At 41.8% G+C, this 17,866-nt stretch overlaps 3 protein-coding genes and 2 long non-coding RNA genes across 5 annotated transcripts in view; 3 read left to right on the top strand and 2 right to left on the bottom strand.

The window, feature by feature from the left end:
- LOC309704942 (protein NLRC3-like) overlaps positions 1–17,866 on the top strand; it is a 101,332-nt gene that overhangs the window by 19,251 nt on the left and 64,215 nt on the right. The window lies entirely within an intron of this gene.
- On the top strand, positions 185–1,411 carry LOC309705010 (stonustoxin subunit beta-like; the record flags this gene model as incomplete). Its single annotated transcript, XM_082530604.1, has 2 exons — positions 185–257; positions 406–1,411. Coding segments are annotated over 2 exons (612 nt in total), but the record flags the coding sequence as incomplete, so codon positions are not given.
- On the bottom strand, positions 2,877–5,563 carry LOC309705000 (uncharacterized protein). The gene is made up of 4 exons (XM_082530593.1): positions 5,518–5,563; positions 5,359–5,407; positions 4,267–4,359; positions 2,877–3,995 (listed from the first exon to the last, which is right to left on the bottom strand). The coding sequence occupies exons 1-4, from the start codon at positions 5,538–5,540 to the stop codon at positions 3,684–3,686; spliced, it is 477 nt and encodes a 158-aa protein (XP_082386719.1). The 5' UTR covers positions 5,541–5,563; the 3' UTR covers positions 2,877–3,683.
- Positions 12,697–15,201, bottom strand: LOC309705037. Its single transcript, XR_014276447.1, has 3 exons — positions 15,015–15,201; positions 12,864–13,050; positions 12,697–12,760 (listed from the first exon to the last, which is right to left on the bottom strand). It is a non-coding gene; the product is annotated as an uncharacterized lncRNA (long non-coding RNA).
- Positions 16,725–17,454, top strand: LOC309705050. Its single transcript, XR_014276459.1, has 3 exons — positions 16,725–16,881; positions 16,973–17,033; positions 17,144–17,454. It is a non-coding gene; the product is annotated as an uncharacterized lncRNA (long non-coding RNA).

Consider the following 17,866-nt stretch of genomic DNA (forward strand, 5'->3'; position numbering starts at 1 on the left):
TACTGTGTATGTTTCCTATTTTCTCTCTACTCTGTGCAGCACTTTGGCTCAAGCTGTTTTTAAATGTGCTGATAAATAAATGTAGATTTCTTTGAATAAAACAGTGGAGCCGAGCTTTGAGCTCAGTGTGTAACAGTGTGTGTGTGAGAGCCATGTAATGTCCATGTGTGCATGCTGACTGTGCTGCTCTGACCCCCCTCCTCCTTTCAGGGTGGAGCCTGCTGGAGTCCGATGGTTGAGACCAGGTCTGAGGAAGTGTAAGTGTGTTTTTAATGGGATTCATGAAAACAAAGCAGCACACATTCAACCATCTTCATCATGTCAGGAGTCATCATCAAAGTGTCAATCAATGAACAGATGATGGATCAATAACTGCAGCTGGATTGTGTTTGTTCTCTCCATCAGATTCCTGTCAACTCACAATCGACACAAACACAGTGCACACAGAGCTCCAACTGTCTGACAACAACAGGAAGGTGACACATGTGGAGGAGGTTCAGTCATATCCTGATCATCCAGACAGATTTGATGTTTGGGAACAGCTGCTGTGTAGAAATGGTCTGACTGGTCGCTGTTACTGGGAGGTCGAGTGGAGAGGAGAGGTTTGTATATCAGTGAGTTACAGAAGCATCGGAAGGAAAGGAGTCAGCTATGACTGTTTGTTTGGAAACAATGATCAGTCCTGGAGTCTGGTCTGCTCTGATGATGGTCCTGGTTATGTCTGGCACAATAATATACAAACATCCATCTCCTCCTCCTCCTCCTCCTCCTCCTCTGTCTCTAACAGAGCAGCAGTGTATGTGGACTGTCCTGCTGGCACTCTGTCCTTCTACAGAGTCTCCTCTGACACTCTGATCCACCTCCACACCTTCAACACCACATTCACTCAAACTCTTTATCCTGGGTTTAGAGTCTATCCTGGTGCCTCAGTGTCCCTGTGCTGAGTGGAGTGTAAAGAGTGTCTCCTGTTACAGAAACACTCTGACTGTTGAACAGATAGTTCAGTCTGTACATGTCTGTCTCTTTCACTCACAAACACGTTTTCAGATTCATGGATTCAATCAGTTGATGTTTGAAACTCTTCTAAATGATTCCTTGTAAACTTCTTCCTCTTCAGTCACAAACAAACAGGAAGTGATGTCACATGTGTTCCTGTCCACACAGCAGAATGAGTCTATTGCTGACAGTGATGTACAAACAGAGTGAGCATTTCTGAGGCCCAAAATAAACTGAGTAGTTCACTGAATGAACAATGGACTGTGAGCTCAGTTCCTTCATCATTAGTATGGATTATATATGTATATGTATTATATTAGTATCATATATATCAGGTGCTGCTGCTTTCAGTCATTGTGCAAATGTGCTGTTTGTAAGCTTGTAAAGCTGCAGTCAGCTGAGACTGAAGAAGTCACCTGATCAGTGAGCAAACGTTTCTGAAAACGTCCAGATGAACAGAATCAACCTTTTGGGATCAGCCAGCAATGCAGCATCATTGTTGTTCAGCTTCAGAGGTTTGCAGGAATGAACTGATGACCAGAAACAGCTGCAAAGTCCAAGAAAATACCAGCTGGAGTTCAGCTGCATTTGAAGAAGTCAAAGAAAAGTAAGGATGGCAAAGGGCGACGTTTTCTTCCAAAGAGCTGCAAACATGGTCGACGCCTCATTAGAAGAATCATCTGGACATTTGTGAGGAACTCTAACCAAGAAAGCAACGTCACACAGATCCAACAGACAGTTTCCATGACTGCAAGTGTTGAGTGGAAAAATGCTACATTGCATTATTGCATCCTCTCACCACAGGAGGCGCTGTTGGCACCACTGATTGCTGATCAGCTGTTCTCTGATGATCTGATTGATACTGTGAATAACGGGACTCACTGAACTCTGTGACACAGTGAAGATTACAGAGTTTAACTTCAACATCTGACTGACGTCACACAGACAGAAGGATGAACCAGTGAGGCACAGAACACAGTTACTGGAGATACTGGATCAGCTCCATGTGAACCTCTGATGGAGAAGCTGCTGAGCCAGAGAAACATCAGGACATGACAGCAGCTGCACTTATCTAACAACATGTAGCAGAGCTGATCTATGTTAGAGGATCTATGACAGCAGCTGAAGCCAAAGTCCAACACTGGATACCAGCTGAGCCTGTGCTGGGTGTAGTGTTACAGGAAAAGGGCAGAAACACTGGTAGCTCCCAGTGATGCTGACTGGGGCACAGAGCTGAATGATGCAGCATCAGGACACTGTTTCAGTCTGACTGACAGAGAAACCTGTAGCTGTATCTACATGTGAGGCAGAGGCCACACAAGCAGCTTTCTATGTTTCACAGTGACTGAGATCTTCAGTGGGGGTGGACATGCTCCTGTACAGACCTCTGAGGAGAACCAAGGTGCAGTCAAAGAGTCCAGTCTGTCCTCACAGATGTGAACATGTGCTTTCATCAGGTCTGCTGTCAGCTAGCAGGCTCACATCAGAATCACTGTTCCTGAAAAACACAGTCTGTGTGACATCATCAGTCAGCTGATGGTCCCAGATCTGAATGGTTTCTGTCTCTACTGCACTCAAAAAAATAATTCATTGGATGAACTTAATTTCATCTTGCCACCTATATTCCATCTAAACAAATCATGTTATATCAATCCATCTTGATTGTGTTGTTTCAACACTAAATATGTTTGTAAGTGTAACATAATTTAAACATTAACATTCAGTTAATTTGATTTTTATTCAGTTAACATGTTTGTACCAAGTTAGTCTAATTAATTTAAATTCATGTTATATTGTTTAAACACTTTGGCACATCAAAAGTCAGTCTTGTTACATGAACTAGTAAAATATTTGTTTGTTACACTAATGTTAATCTTGTTGAATGAACAAATGTAATTTATGTCTGTAGTACTTACACCAATCATGTTTCAGTTAGTGTTTGTATTGCTTATGTAAACATTACTTTTAATTAAATTAATGAAACATACATAAATGATAACTTGCAAAACCATCTCTTTTATTTTGCTTGAACATTCTTAAAACAGTTGGCAGGATCCCAGTTCAGCCTAGCTTTCTCCCCTTTAACCATCTCATACTAAGACCACAGAACTTCCAGATCAAGACATGCTGACTGAAAGAAAAAATACAATAAAATAACCCTAATAATAAAAATGAAATAAGTCTGTTGAATAGTTTGCAGACAAAAAATATTATCCCCAAAGCAACTTTCGTAAAATGTAGTAAAATATGCATTGCAAACAACAATATGAATTTTAACACAATTTAAAGCTCAGACATAACATTCAACATTACTATGTTGCTTGCATACATTAGTCCTCCATTTAATCAGGCTGTATCCATTAATAGTGACTTTATGCTATTTAACGTGTGGAGAAAACATTCAATTTTGAGTATAACTGCTCCACTCAAACAATTTGTGAAAACCAGTGTGCATTTGCCTTTGTAACAATTGCCATCTGGCAAAAATCAGTGTTTACACTTAAACTGTATAAGACTTTAAGTTATGAACAAACAATCTTTGTATAATAGCCGCAGAGCAAACCACATAGTTTATATGAACATTTTATAACTTACAATTTTAAACTTTAAAACAGTAAACACATATTTGCATTGCAAAAACCTTGAAAAAAAAATATCTGGCTTGCCTGAGTCTGTTTCAAGCTCATTCACCCCATTAGCTTGTTTTTTAGAAACTGTGCCTTGGATGACAACCTCTGTCCATCCAGCTTCATGATAATCTTTTGCAAGACTTCAAAAGTGCATTTGAGCTCCGGTGGGTAGCTTAGGTTCAGACAGTATATCAGTCCAAATAACAGAGCACAAGCAATTGCAATGCTCCTCAAACCAGTGAGAACCTCCACGCCTTCAATCAGGACACCGATGTTCTCTGGGTCATCTCCAGGCTCCGCACCCTCCTGATGTATGACATACACTCCCATCACAGTTTGTTCCATGGCTTCAGTGTTGGCCTCAGTGTTCTGTGACGTAAAATACAATAATACATTTGTTTGAGTCTAGATATGAAAAAAATAAAGGAATTGAGCAATCAGCGTGAATATGCTGATATATTTACTAAATTCTATGTCTCTGGTTTCACACCTCAGAAATTTGACATGAAACAAAACAAGGACCAATTGCAATATCTTTTATTCACATGTGGTGTCACATTTTACCATTTCATATATCGAAATTACCCATAACTCCTGGAGCAAATTACATAACACAGAACAACTTGTGAATGTAACTGACCGTATATTCCTTCACAAGTTTCTCATGGTCTTCATTCAGGTAGACACACAAGGACTTCAGGATGCATGCTCGTCTTGCATGTATTGTGTCATCCTAAGAAAAAAGGGAATCCATAATGACAATATTTAGCTTTTAGGCAGCAGTTTGAAAAAGGAATACTTAGTTTGGAAGAGTCCAAAAGGCCACATGGTAAATAGACTGGTTCTTATATAGCGTTTGTACTGAAATGACTTCCTTTGGTCTATCGATAAAAAATACTCAACAGGCTCTACAACCCTAAAATTTTGTATGTAGTATAGTTTTCTTTTATAAGGAGTGGCAAGAGGGCCACACTTTCCCAATATTTTAGCCACAGGGTTAGAAACACATACAGAATTTGCAAGCTCTTCAATAACAGCCTGACTAATATGGAGGTTAAGGCTCTTAAAAATTTCTCTAATTGTACGCTTTGTCAGAGGTACACTAGCTGAACTCAACAGAAAAACTAACTCCTCTAAGAACTCATCTAATCCTTTTGCTGGAACATGAAATATGTGTTCCAATTTCAACAATATTACTGCTAATTTCCGTTCAATTAGTTCGGGCTGATTTTCAACAGCACTATTATCACATTCTGTCACTGACTCACTTTCAAATTCACCATAGGATACATCTTCAGAACAGCTAGCCCTTACGTTATCAGAGGACTCTATCACTTGAACTGGGTCCACACGTGTAACTACCCTGTCTTTAAAATCTTTAAGTGTGTGTGGATGATGCTTCCTCTTGTGTGTATAAAATGTATTGTAAATATTTGTCTTGAAAGGGCAACCAAGAAACACACAACTAACTGTCTCGTTACTTCGCAGATGTGTTCCAATATGGACAAAAAAATCTCTCTCAGAGAAGACGTCACTGCAGTCACATAACTCACATTTAAAAGTTACTGAACTTGAAGCTGTCTGTGTAAACTGAGATGAATGAGCTTTATAGACATGAGTGTTCAGTCCACTCCAAGTCTTAAATGTACACGGACAATTAACATATATGCACAGATAATGTTGACCTATTCCGTAATGATGATGTAGTTTATAATGTTGAAGTAATTTGTACCTGCTGCTCTCTCTGGTAACACAATGCTTGCACTGCCACATACACGTCACTGATAAAAAATGAAATATGCATTAGAAAACGTCAAGGAGATTAAACTTCTGCATCATCCAAAAAAAATAAATAAATAACATAATAATAATAAGGCAAACATGAACTTACCATGTATTGTTGAGGAGGTGCATAAGAATCTCAGAGCATGGGAATGTGGCTTTAGTTTGTCATGTATTTCTGGGGAGAGAAATTAATTAAAACAAAGTTATTACTCTGACAAATTTGTGTTAATATCTACATACTGTGAAATGTGAAGACTGTTACGGTGCGTACACACCGAACGCGATAGACGCGACCAGAGCTTCAGGTTTACATGTAAAGTCAATGGAGGAGCACGATGAAGCGTGACTGGAGGTCCAGCTAAACTTCGGAAGCAGATTTGCATTGAGAAAACGCTTTTCTGCCTACTTCACACGACTGACGCCTTTGAAGCGCGAAGTAAAATACGCGCTAAAGTTTGTGTGGTGCATTTTGTGCATTCGCGCTTATCACGTCTACCGCTCCAGTTGGTAAAATCTGCGGGACAGCAGCTCCTCAAACTCGGCAAGGGACAGAAGGTGGTACAGCTGAAAGCGGCCGTCATCCAGACGGAGCTTCTGGAGCAAGTGGTGAAACTCACCAAACTGCTCACGCTTGTGGAAGACCTGATGGACCCAGGTACGGTGAGGACGTCCTTTAGGCACTGCTCTGCTCTCCACAGCAAATAGAGAAGGGAGACTCTTTCTTCAAACGCTAGATTGACAGCTGCCATTTTAATAACATACCGTCTGGCACTACTTCCTCCCAGATCTCTTCTTCATACGCGTGAAAATTGCATATAAAGCTCGACCAGTTCATGCTGGGCGCGCTTTGAGGTGCAAATGTGCACGCGATCAGCTAGGGGCGTCTATCGCGTTCGGTGTGAACGCACCGTTAGTCAGCCTTAATGCAGAGCACCAGAGAAACTATAACCCGAACAATTATCCACCTAAATCATTCTGAATTCGAAAACTAAGTGAATATATTACAAAAAAAGAAAATGCACATGCAATTATTGTGACAGATTTTATCTTACTCCTTGTTATTAACTCCCCTAAACGCTGGTTTAGTTGAATTAAACCTTTCATCAATCCAGTTAATGCGGTTGCCCGCGACTAAACTCCACTGACAAAAACAGGAATTTTAGATAGAGCATCATAAAACACTCATAAAATCACCCAAACCATGTCGGTCAGTCTTACCACTACTACCAACAATCACCAACTCCGGTTAAGCAGAAAGTAACCCTTCATTCATGGAGCTATATGCGAAGACGTAACGGCTCTACGCGGCTTTCCCGCTCTTCAAAGTTAGCTAACTCCAGAGAAGAAAAACAGTCCTACCAACGCAGATAACCATGAAACACACCTCATTCAAAGTCGACAGAAACAAAAAAAAAAAGAACTTACCAAAATAACCTCATCAGTTTTTGCTCTGTTGCAACAATTAGCGACTCCGGTTAAGTTTTTAAAAAAACATTAAATTCACCGACTTACATTTGAAAAATGGGTCTACAACCTCCCTGCTATATATAAAACTCCTCTAAATCTCCACACTACACAGGTAAAAATTTTTAACTACCGTATTTTCACGACCATAAGGCGCACTGTGCTAAAAGGCGCAGTCTCAGTTATGTGTGCCATTACTGTATTTAACACACACATAAGGCGCACTGGATCATAGGGCGCATACAAGTACCGTATGCGTATTTAAAAATAAAGCGGGAGCAAACCTGAGTTCGGTACCTTACTCACATTTTTATTACCGGTAATCGTCATCATCAACAACACACAAGCATACAAGTGTGCGTATTTAAAAATAAAGCAGGAGCAAAACAAAGTTTGGTACTCACACTTTTATCATCAATCAAACCCATGGAAGTCCTCATCCTCTGTGTCTGAATTGAACAGCTGCGCTAAATCTCCATCAAACATGCCAGGTTCACTTTCTTCACTGTCAGAGTCACTTTCCGTGCCGTGCGGCTCCTCGGAAACGATGCCGGCTTTTGCGAAAGCTCGAACAACAGTGCCAGCAGACATGTTAGCCCAAGCATCTACAATCCATTGGCAAATTGTGGCGTAACTCGCCCGGCGCTGCCTTCCACTCTTAGTGAAACTGCGGTCATCCATCGCTCCCACGCCACTCGCAGCCTTACTTTGAACGGCCGGTTCACACCGATGTCCAGCGGTTGGAGTTCCTTTGTCAGGCCTCCGGGAATGATAGCAAGCTCACAGTTCATTTGCATTTGAAAAAACCACCTGGTCTCCTTACATACACCTCCCTCAGCCACTCTTTCATCATTTCCTCATCCATCCAGCCCTTTTCATTTGCCTTAATGATGATTCCTGCTGGAAACTTCTCTTTAGGCAAAGTCTTTCTCTTAAAAATCACCATAGGCGGCAGTTTCTGTCCATTAGCATGGCAGCCAAGCACAACAGTAAAAGAAGACTTTTCATACCCCGTTGTGCGTATCGCTACCGTGCTGGTCCCCTTCTTCTCCACAGTGTGACTCACCGGGATGTCAAAAGTGAGCGGGACCTCGTCCATGTTTGTGATGTGGCTGGGCTGGATGTTTTTGTCGCCGATGTGTTTGCTGCAGTAGGAGCGGAAGATGGCCAGCTTTTCCTTATAATCCGCTGGAAGTTGCTGCGCTACCGTAGTCCTGATCCGGATGGAAAAATGGCACAGTTTCATAAAAAGTGAAAGTGAAACTGCTTTTAGCCGAATGGTGACCGTCGAAACGCTTCTCCAGCTCGCTCTTTGCTCGATGATCCACCGCTCGAGTCTTTCCTCCAACTCGAGCCACCTCGCCTTATGTCCGCGGAAACTCAGCTGCGTTTTCTTGACCTGCCGGAGCTTGTTTTCTAGCTTCCTCCATTTGCGAACCATCGATTCGTTAATCTTAAATTCTCTCGCCGCTGCTCGATTTCCATGTTCCTCCGCGTAGCTGATGGCCTTCAGTTTAAACTGTGCTTCGTAAGCGTGTCTCTTTGCCATTTTCAGGGTTGTTAAAACAACGATGTTCCACATAATGCACATACCTGTTCTTTTATACAGGTATGTGCGATTGTCCCGGTATATACGATCAACGCCCACACTTCACCCTTTAACGTTCTCATGGTGTTCTCTACTACGTTCTCCTTACAACACACAGGGCGCACCGCGCTATAGGGCGCACCGCGCTATAGGGCGCGCCGCACTATTTGAAGAAAATCTAAGGCTTTTAAGTGCGCCTTATGGTCGTGAAAATACGGTAATAGTATTTATCTCTCACTCCACTAACCTAAATAAATATATCAAGAAATATTACTTACCTCACTATCAGGTATGCCAAAGAAGTAACTCCACGTGCGCTCGTTAACTTCTCAACGGACCTTTCCGCATCCGGTGGGCGTGGAGCATGCGCAATACATGACGCTATCAGAGCTGTTGGTTTGATGGACCTCATTCTCATTGGATTGCCATGAACGAATTTAACTCATCAAAGTTTTCTTTGATTTATATTCAACAAAAAAGAATGAATCATTTAATGAGCATAAAAATGATTTCTTCATGTGATGTAAACATATTACTACTTTGTTAATCAAACACATGCCCTAGTTGATTTTTTTGAGTGTGAGGAAGTCAGAGAATATCACTGAGGTGTGGATCAGGTCTGAGTGAGCTGTGGAGGGACAGCTTTAAACAGTCCACAGGTCTCACGTCCTGCTCAGTCTGGTAGCAGATACCTCGTATTGTTCCAGATGTGCTGACATCAGCAGCAGCACAGCTGTGTGATACCATGAATCTCAGTTATTGATCCAACACACAGTAAATACAAAGATCAGGATTTCTGAGAGTAATCATTATGAGTCTGAACACACGATCACTGAATGTTAGTCTCCACAATAATAAGCTAACACAAGCAAACACAGCTTTCAGCTCTTATTTTGAAACTGGCTTATTTAGAGAGCTGTGATGTGAGCGTGCCTGGCTCTGAGGCACTTGGGTCAGCCTCTGTTGTTTAGAAGTGTTACAGACTGTGAATGACACAGACCTGTCAGTTTCCATGTTTGTCTGTAACACAGCTCAGGGCTCCATGCTGAACGCATCCATCCAGTGTTATTGATCCAGGACTGATACCAGCATTGGGATCAATACTACAACACACAATCACATGTGTCCACGTGATGTGTTTGACCAGCTTTATTCATTAATGATCAATCAGCTTATTTACTGCATCTGAGTCCAGCTTCATTTAAATGATCCAACCATGAAAATGACATCAGTCCTACAGAAGCACTTCATGCTAACAGGAAGTCATTGATTAAGGTGGAATAACACAGAGACACAACCACTCACAGCTAACCTGACCCCACTAACTGCATGTGTTTGGACTGTGGGAGGAAGCCGGAGTACCGGAGAGGACGCACACAAACACGGGAGAACATGAAGCTCTGAAACAAAGATGGTGGATTTGACCTCAGGACCAGGCGGGGTTACGGGGGCCATGACCCCCCAATAATAGATCCAGCTACACTGAAACTGTCAATTTCATTTACTTTTACTGTTTTAAAGCTATCAGGCTGCTTTGTGGCTCACTCAATACTAAACTAAGATACTTTCAGTGTGAATCATTTGCAGGAACACAGGCAGGATTTAAAGTGCAGAACTTTACAGTCTCTGTCTCAAAGTTGGTCTGAACATGCTAACAGCTCTTTGTTTTTTTCAGTTTTCACTGGTTTGATGTAATGAAAGAAATTTTAAAGAAGCAGACGATTGTTGTTATTTTAGTTCTATAGTTTCATAAATCGTGGTGTGGATCTAAGTCAACATTCAGAATAAATAAGATAATACAGCACTTTGATGGTTGCCTTTGTATTTTCCCAGCAGTGCTCAGGTTGGTTCTCGGCTACATTTACATACAGATGTTAATGTGTTCAGCAGCTGGACTCATCTGAGGAAGGAACATTGGAAAGGTGCTCAGTGCACAACTGCATCACTAATTTTATGTAAGACCCTGTGTTTTATTGTATTTATATATTTGTAACATTTGACTCAAACACTTTTGGGAAGGATGAAAATGTTTTCAGGAGGAAGTTTTTCCTTCTGTCCGACTGCAGTACACACAACACTGCGTCTCCCTCCCTTATCACAGTTCCTCAGGCTGCTGATGAGCGCCCCCTGGTGTCAGTGTTGATGACGTCATGCACAGTGAAACATAAACGGTGTCTGTTAATAAAAAATCATGTGTCCATTTTCATGTTTGCATCATGTTTCTGTAAAATCATCAGCTGTTTCTGAACCTTCTTCATTGTTTGACTCATTCCAACAGCTGTGAGCTGTGATGGAGTCAGAGCAGCTTCATCACTGATGTTCAGGTGAAGCTGAACTTAATAAACTGTAGAAATGATCAGGATTCAGGCTGGATGTGTAAAACACTTCTGTGTGAGGTCGCAGTGCTTCATATGTGTGTGTGGGCTGAAGCACACACGTGTGAGTCCTCAGAGGTTTCACACACATCACTGCACACACTTATAATCCTAGTTTAAGCTTGTGGATCATATCGGACACATCAGCAGCTCTTTGGAGACAAAGATTTGAGATTTAAGATGAGTCATAGTCTTTCTATCCATGGTAGCTTCCACTGCTGAGGCTCGGGAAACATGAAGAGGATGATTAAGAGCAAGCATCAGCTCTGTCTCATCTAACTACACAGTATTATGATCATGCACTTATGTCTCAAACTAAGACACAATGAGACAAAATGAGTTCTGTGAGTCTTTAGATTATCAGTAATTCTGGTGACAGTTTGACGCTCAGTGGAGCCATTTTTGGTTTGTGATGAGTGTTTTGTGAGCTTCTGTTTTGTGAGTCGCTCTTTGTAATTTAGAAGATGGTGCAGAAATGTGCGCGCCCTTATCTGAGAGGACACGGAGAGAGTGTCGCAGACTCGAGGTGAGGAGATAAACCTCGGAGCTGGACGGCCTGCACGTTACCCATGTGCATCTTTTCAGTGACATCAAGTGAACCCATAATAAGCATTTCTATGTCTTAGACATCATGTCCATTTCTAATGAGAGATTATTTTTAAATGAGGGAAACCTGGTCTAACAACACGCTTACAACAGAGCTAAAGGTTCACCACAGTGAGACGGTGGGACTCTGATAAGAACTGAAACACTGTGTATGAACAGCTGAGACAAAACTATATATAAACACTCATTTATTCCAGTTTAGTTTACAATGATTTTAAAGTAATGTGGAACGATTCATGTTCGTGAGCTGTTACAAACACAACTATTGATTTGTCTATATATGGTCGGACTACAAGGCTCGTGTTGAGGCTCTTGGAATAATGTGTGAATTACAGCAAGAAATGATGGTTTCCCATTTTACCAAAGTGGAATAAAATCACCACAGCAAAGAAATCATGTTATTGTCTGCAGCTAAAATATATGGTGAACATGGTTTTATAATAATGTGCAAACACAACCTCACTCTGCTCTATACGAGGAGCCAACCACAGCTGTCCGGGTCTTCATCCACCACCTCCACCATCTTTGCTCATCATCATTCACTTAATTGCTGATTGGTTTAAATCAAACTCCATTACAGGTTCAACTCCATCATATAACAGCATGTTGACTTTGGATCTGGTGTGCAGTGCCACCTTAAAAGATGAGGAAACTAAGAGATTACAAAAAAGAAGTGGAGGAGTTAAAGAGCTGCAGCAGATTAACAGTTTCTGACAGTCATGTGTTAGAAATAGGACGATTAGATGAGCTGAGGGATCCATCTACTGCTCAGTGAAGCCTCATCAGAAACAGTCTCAGTGGAAGGATGGCTCTATTGTTAAGGAAGGACACAGGCAGAAAGACTGGCGTCTGTCACACAGGAACTGGACTGAAAATCAGCTGCACATATTCATCAGTACATGCAAACATATTATAGGTGTGGAATTCAGGACAGTACCATCAGAAGTTGATCCACTGTGCAAATGTCTGATTGGCAGTGGCTTCATTTTTCACTATGAACAAACTGCTAATGCAGCATCACAGGACGTCAGCCATGGATTGGCCTCCCCAGACCTCAACATTACTGAAACATCTTAACAGAGGATGGAAACAAAGGGAACCAACATCCAAGAAAAGACCAAGACTCCAGGCTGTGCTGAATTATAAAGGTGGACTGACCTCCAGGGTCCTTAGTATCATATAAGCTCAGTTTGTGTCTTATATACTTTCCATTTATATAACAAAATATATAGAAAGGAGGGTGGTTTAAGATGTGTGTAGAGTTTTATTCATTATCTTTAGACAAACAAAGAAAGCACCATCCATTCGTCTCCAGTCTGTATGAAAAACAGGGGAAAGGTCAAATTAAAACTTTGAAATTCCTTTCACAATAAATCCATAAATAAACAAAATAAAACATAGAAAAGTGTTTAAACCCACTTTTCCATAAAGCTGTCAATAGGAAATGTTCCAGTAAACATGTCTGTGTTTCTGCTGTTTTCCTTTCATGCGTCCACAGCTGACAGGTAACCCTATTGGAGTCGCCATAGTGACGGGTGGCGTCTCAGCTTCAGCGTGTTGATGGGCACAGCCATGGTTACCACAGCTGGAGTTGGTGTACGGCGAGCTGTGAGAGGACAGAGATGGAGAACGCACATTTAACTCTTTAACAGGAGATACGTTACGACTAACAGACGACTGCTGTCTACATGATGTCTTTGCAGCCCTTATGCTACATGTTACACAACTTTTCTTCATGCCAACAAGACTGAGGTGCCACATAGTCGACACATACAGCTGATTATGATGCATGTTTTACTATTGCTATGTTCACATCATCTGCTTGGCTTTATTACTGAAAGCCTGGAGATCCTCTGACGTGTGCATGGCTGATGTGAAGTATGATTAGTCCTACATGACATCAACAGCAGAGGCAATGAAAGCTTTGTTGTTAACAGGTTGTAGGTAAAGTCAAATGTCTACTTCTACACTTGTGTTGGGTAAAGTTCTTCTCACTGCAGCAGATTTATATCTGTGCTTTCACAGGGCGTGATGTGGAGCTCAGCGCTGAGGTGCAGGTCTCCTTGGAGACGGCATCCTGGCTGAAATATTATCATGCTTCCAAAACATTTCAGCTTTTATTTTGAAAGAAACAAGACTTGAAAACGAGTCCCCTTCTTCCTCTTTGTCTTTGTTCTTCAGAGGAGTGTCACCTGGACAAACTCAGGGCTGTTCTAGAGCCTTTCTTATTATTTGACTCCATAGAAATAAAACTGAATGGAATCAAACAAAAACTCCCAAACAGCTAAAACACTTTGCTTTATTCTCTTTTTTAACAAATACGTTGAAGTCCATCCACAACAACACAGCTGAGATCTCCTTTGTAATCAAGTGTTTCCATCCTTTGTACAGATCTGCATACAAAACAATCATTTACGTCCCACAGAAGTCTAGTTACACGTAACTCTACAAGAACTGGTGAATGACAGAAACATGAGACACATGATCACAGGTGATAACAAAAAGAGAAAGAATTCATGTGTTAGTGATGTTTTTCAGCCCTGATGGCTCATGTTGGAGAAACAAGCTGAGGTACGTGGAAAGTTCACACACACAAGTGGGCGTGAGCGCACACACACAGAGAAACACAACTGAAGCATCTGTTTGCTGTTTCTGCTTTCATCATCTCTGCTGCTGTGTCAGGCTGGGGTCTCTCAGTGACGTGGTTGAGGTGAAGTATGACGAGTATCCCTGATTCAGTCCATCGAGACAAAGGGCAAAGAAAGCTGTTGTTAACAAACTCTATGGTGATGTGGCATTTAGCTCTGACTCTACGCTCTGCTGAATCCTTTGAACCTGCTGATCAGTAAAGCTCTACGTGCTGCAGCAGATTGACCTCATCTGTGTTCACAGGTGTGGACCTCAGCGCTGAGGTGCAGGAGACTTTCATTCAGTTCTCCCTGCAAACAGCATCCAGCCTGGAAATACTGTCATCTTTCCCAGAAACGGTGCTCTTATCTCAGAGAAGAAGTCTGATGTAAATAACTGCAATCAACAGTGATGTTCTGCACAGATCACTTTTCCATTTTGCTCTCTAGATGAGTCCCAGCTGCCTGACCTTGTGTCCAGGTGATCGTCTCACTGAGGAGCTTTTGTTCTGAAAATCTCACGTCCATCACCTGTTTCCTTTTTACTATCTCTGCTCTTTCTTTATTCACAATGCTCATAATATCACACAATTATATTCATCACCTGCATGTTTTTATCCAGCTGCTGTTAGAACCAAACAAATAAAAAGGATGAAAAGCCTGAAATCCTTTGATTTATTACATTTGAAACAAATATGAGAGCATCCCTAACAGCACAGCTGAGACCTTTGTTTTAATCAAGCCTTTGTATCGACACACTTGTAAAGATTCATATACAAAACATAATAGAATAAATCAATATAAAATACACATAATCACAAAAATGCAGCCATGTTGTGAGTTTGCATCTAAAACATGCATGTTTCCCTTTGTACAGGCAGATTTACAGCAGACAAAGCAACACGCTGATCGACTTTGACCGCTGCAAAAACAAAATACCCACCAAGTCTGAAGTCGATCAGAGGAACTGTTGACAGACTGACAGACAAACAGATGCTTGATTCATTAGTGCGATTAAATGTTCTTCTTTAGCAGCATCACTTCATGTGTTTGTGTTCCAGGAATAAAGGTCTGTTTAAACTGGACGTCTCCTCAGCATCACTCGTGCTGTCGTGGTTTCAAAGCTGTGCAGAAAGAATCTGAGGGATGATACAGAGGTGACCAAAGTTACAAACATCCAGCTGTGCTGCAAATGTTTGCAGAGCTCCAAACTCTTTGGCTTTCTGCAGAGCAAGTATGGAAGAAGCACCTGAGCTAACTTCAGTTTAGACGATATGAGGAAAAATGCTGCTTCCCAAAGTTTCCTACAAGTATCCAGTTTATATTTAGAGAAGCGAAGGCTCTTTATCCTGACAACTACTCCCTGGTGGATCCCTGTCCTGTGACAGCAGCAAAGACTGTGTATCAGTATCATCAAAGCCACTTCAATAACCAGTGTTTAAAGCTCTCTAGCAGATGGACTTCAGTGGCAGCAGCCTCTGTCTGCTGTGTACAGAAGGTTCTCTGATGAAGCACACAGCAGATGCTGCACTACAACAGCAGCAGCAGCTCAGCTTCAGTTTGCTTCGACGCCCTTTTTGACCTGTGAAACAGCAGAAAATGAAACATTTCAACACCCGTTTGTTAGCGTGAGCTATTCTGCTGTTTTTCATCATTTCACAGGTGAAATAAAATCACATTTACTTCCTGTAGGAGTGATCGTGTCCAGCCTGACTGAGACCATGTGCTCCATCCTGCACAGGTAATAAACCTCTGACATGAAGGGCTGTCAAGTAGTTTTAGACAAATGGGGGTAAAAGAGACGTTAAAAGCTTAAAGAGAAACTACATTTTCTAAGAACTGTCTGACGTTCACCTCTCACACAGTGGATACGATTCTGCCGCTGCAGGAATAATCTTTGTGCTTATGAAACTGTCCATGTGTTTGCAGAAAATGTCACATGTTCAAAGCCATCCCAGCACCTGGGGTTTGTATAAGTGCAGCTGCTGGTGGGGAGATAGTCTCACTCTTCTATATAAAGAGTCAGCAGGCAGCAGATCTTCATCTGTGATCTCCTCCATCATCACGTCTTCACTCTTCAGCAGCTATGGCTTCACTTCGTGCCCTTCTGGGAGTGGTGCTGTGCTCCTCATGGTTTCTGCTTCTGCCTCAGGCCGACTTTGATTTACAGAGTCATCCATAATATTTTTTATTTTTTATTTTACTGCCCATCTATTTTCATACAAATGTCTCCGTCTTATGGAAAAGGGGTGGAGCTTATCCAACGAGGACAGGCAGGGCCCCCCCAGACAGTTTAGCAGTCTATACAGGAGGCTGACCTTTGCAACATGTACTTCTATAATGACTTCACCATTTAGGTTATTTGGTTATGTTTCACCCTGGATTTTGTGTGATAATATTTATTTTGTCCACTGATTTAAAAACAACAAACTATATGAATATAAAACAGAGTGAACAACAAAACATCAGCTTTGGAAACTTTGATGTAAAATTCTGCAATTGTTTTCTCAGATATAGCATAAATCAAACTAACATACATCAGTGTGTTATTAATGTGCACACACACACACACACACACACACACACACACACACACACACACACACACACACACGTGTTACAATAAACAGCTCTTATGCTTCTGTATGATTCTCAGTGCTTTCCATTTGCGTGTCCACAGGTTGCTGTAAGTGGTGCTTGACTGCAGTTTGCTCTCATTTCAAGTGGTTTGCTGTCACAAAGCCAACAGGAAGTCCGGCCATGGTTGAGCCAACTGAAGATGGGTTGAAGGTGGCGTCCTCGTTTCCTCTGTGAGTGCGAGAGGACAGACAAAGCAAACACCGTTTGGACAGCATTAAAATATTTACACTGATGATTAATGTTGTGTCTTTGCACCTGTAGCGATACATGTTGGAAAATGGAGACTTTAGCCACCAAGACTGACGTGCCTGGAAACTTCCCTGTGAGTACGCCCACAAAGACAGGAAACAGTTTAGCCACCGCGGTTAATCCTCCATCATCATCATCCAGTATTTTTCACATCTTTTCTTCTGCTGTTTCCCTTGTTGTCAGTCACGGGGTTTGTGACTGAAATGCGTGTGGTCGACGGGAAGCCTGACGAGTACGGCCTGAATCATTCCATCAACACCGGACGGAGTGAAACCTTTGTTGAAAACAGATTATATGGTAACGTTGCATTTAGCTTCAGTAAACTGTGAAGTTACAGCAGCAGATTTACATCACGTGGCTTCACAGGAAGTAGTCTGGACCTCAGCGCTGAGGTTCAAGCAGCTCTGCTTGCAGACGGCATCCTTCCTGAAAATGTTCTTCATCTTCCTCAAACCAGAACTTTTACATTGGTGCTGAAGTTCTATATAAAAACAGCCTGAAATACAAAGTGATGTTGTGCACTGATTACCTCACACTTTCCATGTTTCCTTCTACAGAGGAGTGTCCGCCTGAGTGTTTTGTCTGATCTGTTGTTGATCGTCTCATTGACACTGCATGCAGATCTGACACCAGGGCTGGACTGGGACAAAAAATGGTCCCGGGCATTTTGACTGGAGACCGGCCCCCCAGGTATTAAAGGAAAAACCATGAAGCCTTTGAATGAAAACAAACGCTGTTGTCACAGTGATGGACGCTGTCTTGTTGGTATACATGCATCAGTCTAATAAACTTAAACCTGCACCATCCTCCCTGTCCTGGTATTCTAAACAGGAAGTAGACTGTTGGTCGAGTTAACCTCCTGAACATCTACAACACACGGTGGAAACCTGACATTAAGACAGAGAC

The sequence above is a fragment of the Aulonocara stuartgranti genome (assembly GCF_965226115.1).
Source record: "Aulonocara stuartgranti genome assembly, chromosome: 4".
NCBI classification, from domain to species: domain Eukaryota; kingdom Metazoa; phylum Chordata; class Actinopteri; order Cichliformes; family Cichlidae; genus Aulonocara; species Aulonocara stuartgranti.

Coding starts and splice junctions, on each gene's coding strand:
- LOC309705000 (XM_082530593.1), bottom strand. CDS start 5,540: ATGCACCTCCTCAACAATACATG. Junction 5,408..5,517: donor CACCTCCTCAACAATACATG/GTAAGTTCATGT, acceptor ATTTTTTATCAG/TGACGTGTATGTGGCAGTGC. Junction 3,996..4,266: donor AACTTGTGAAGGAATATACG/GTCAGTTACATT, acceptor TTTACGTCACAG/AACACTGAGGCCAACACTGA.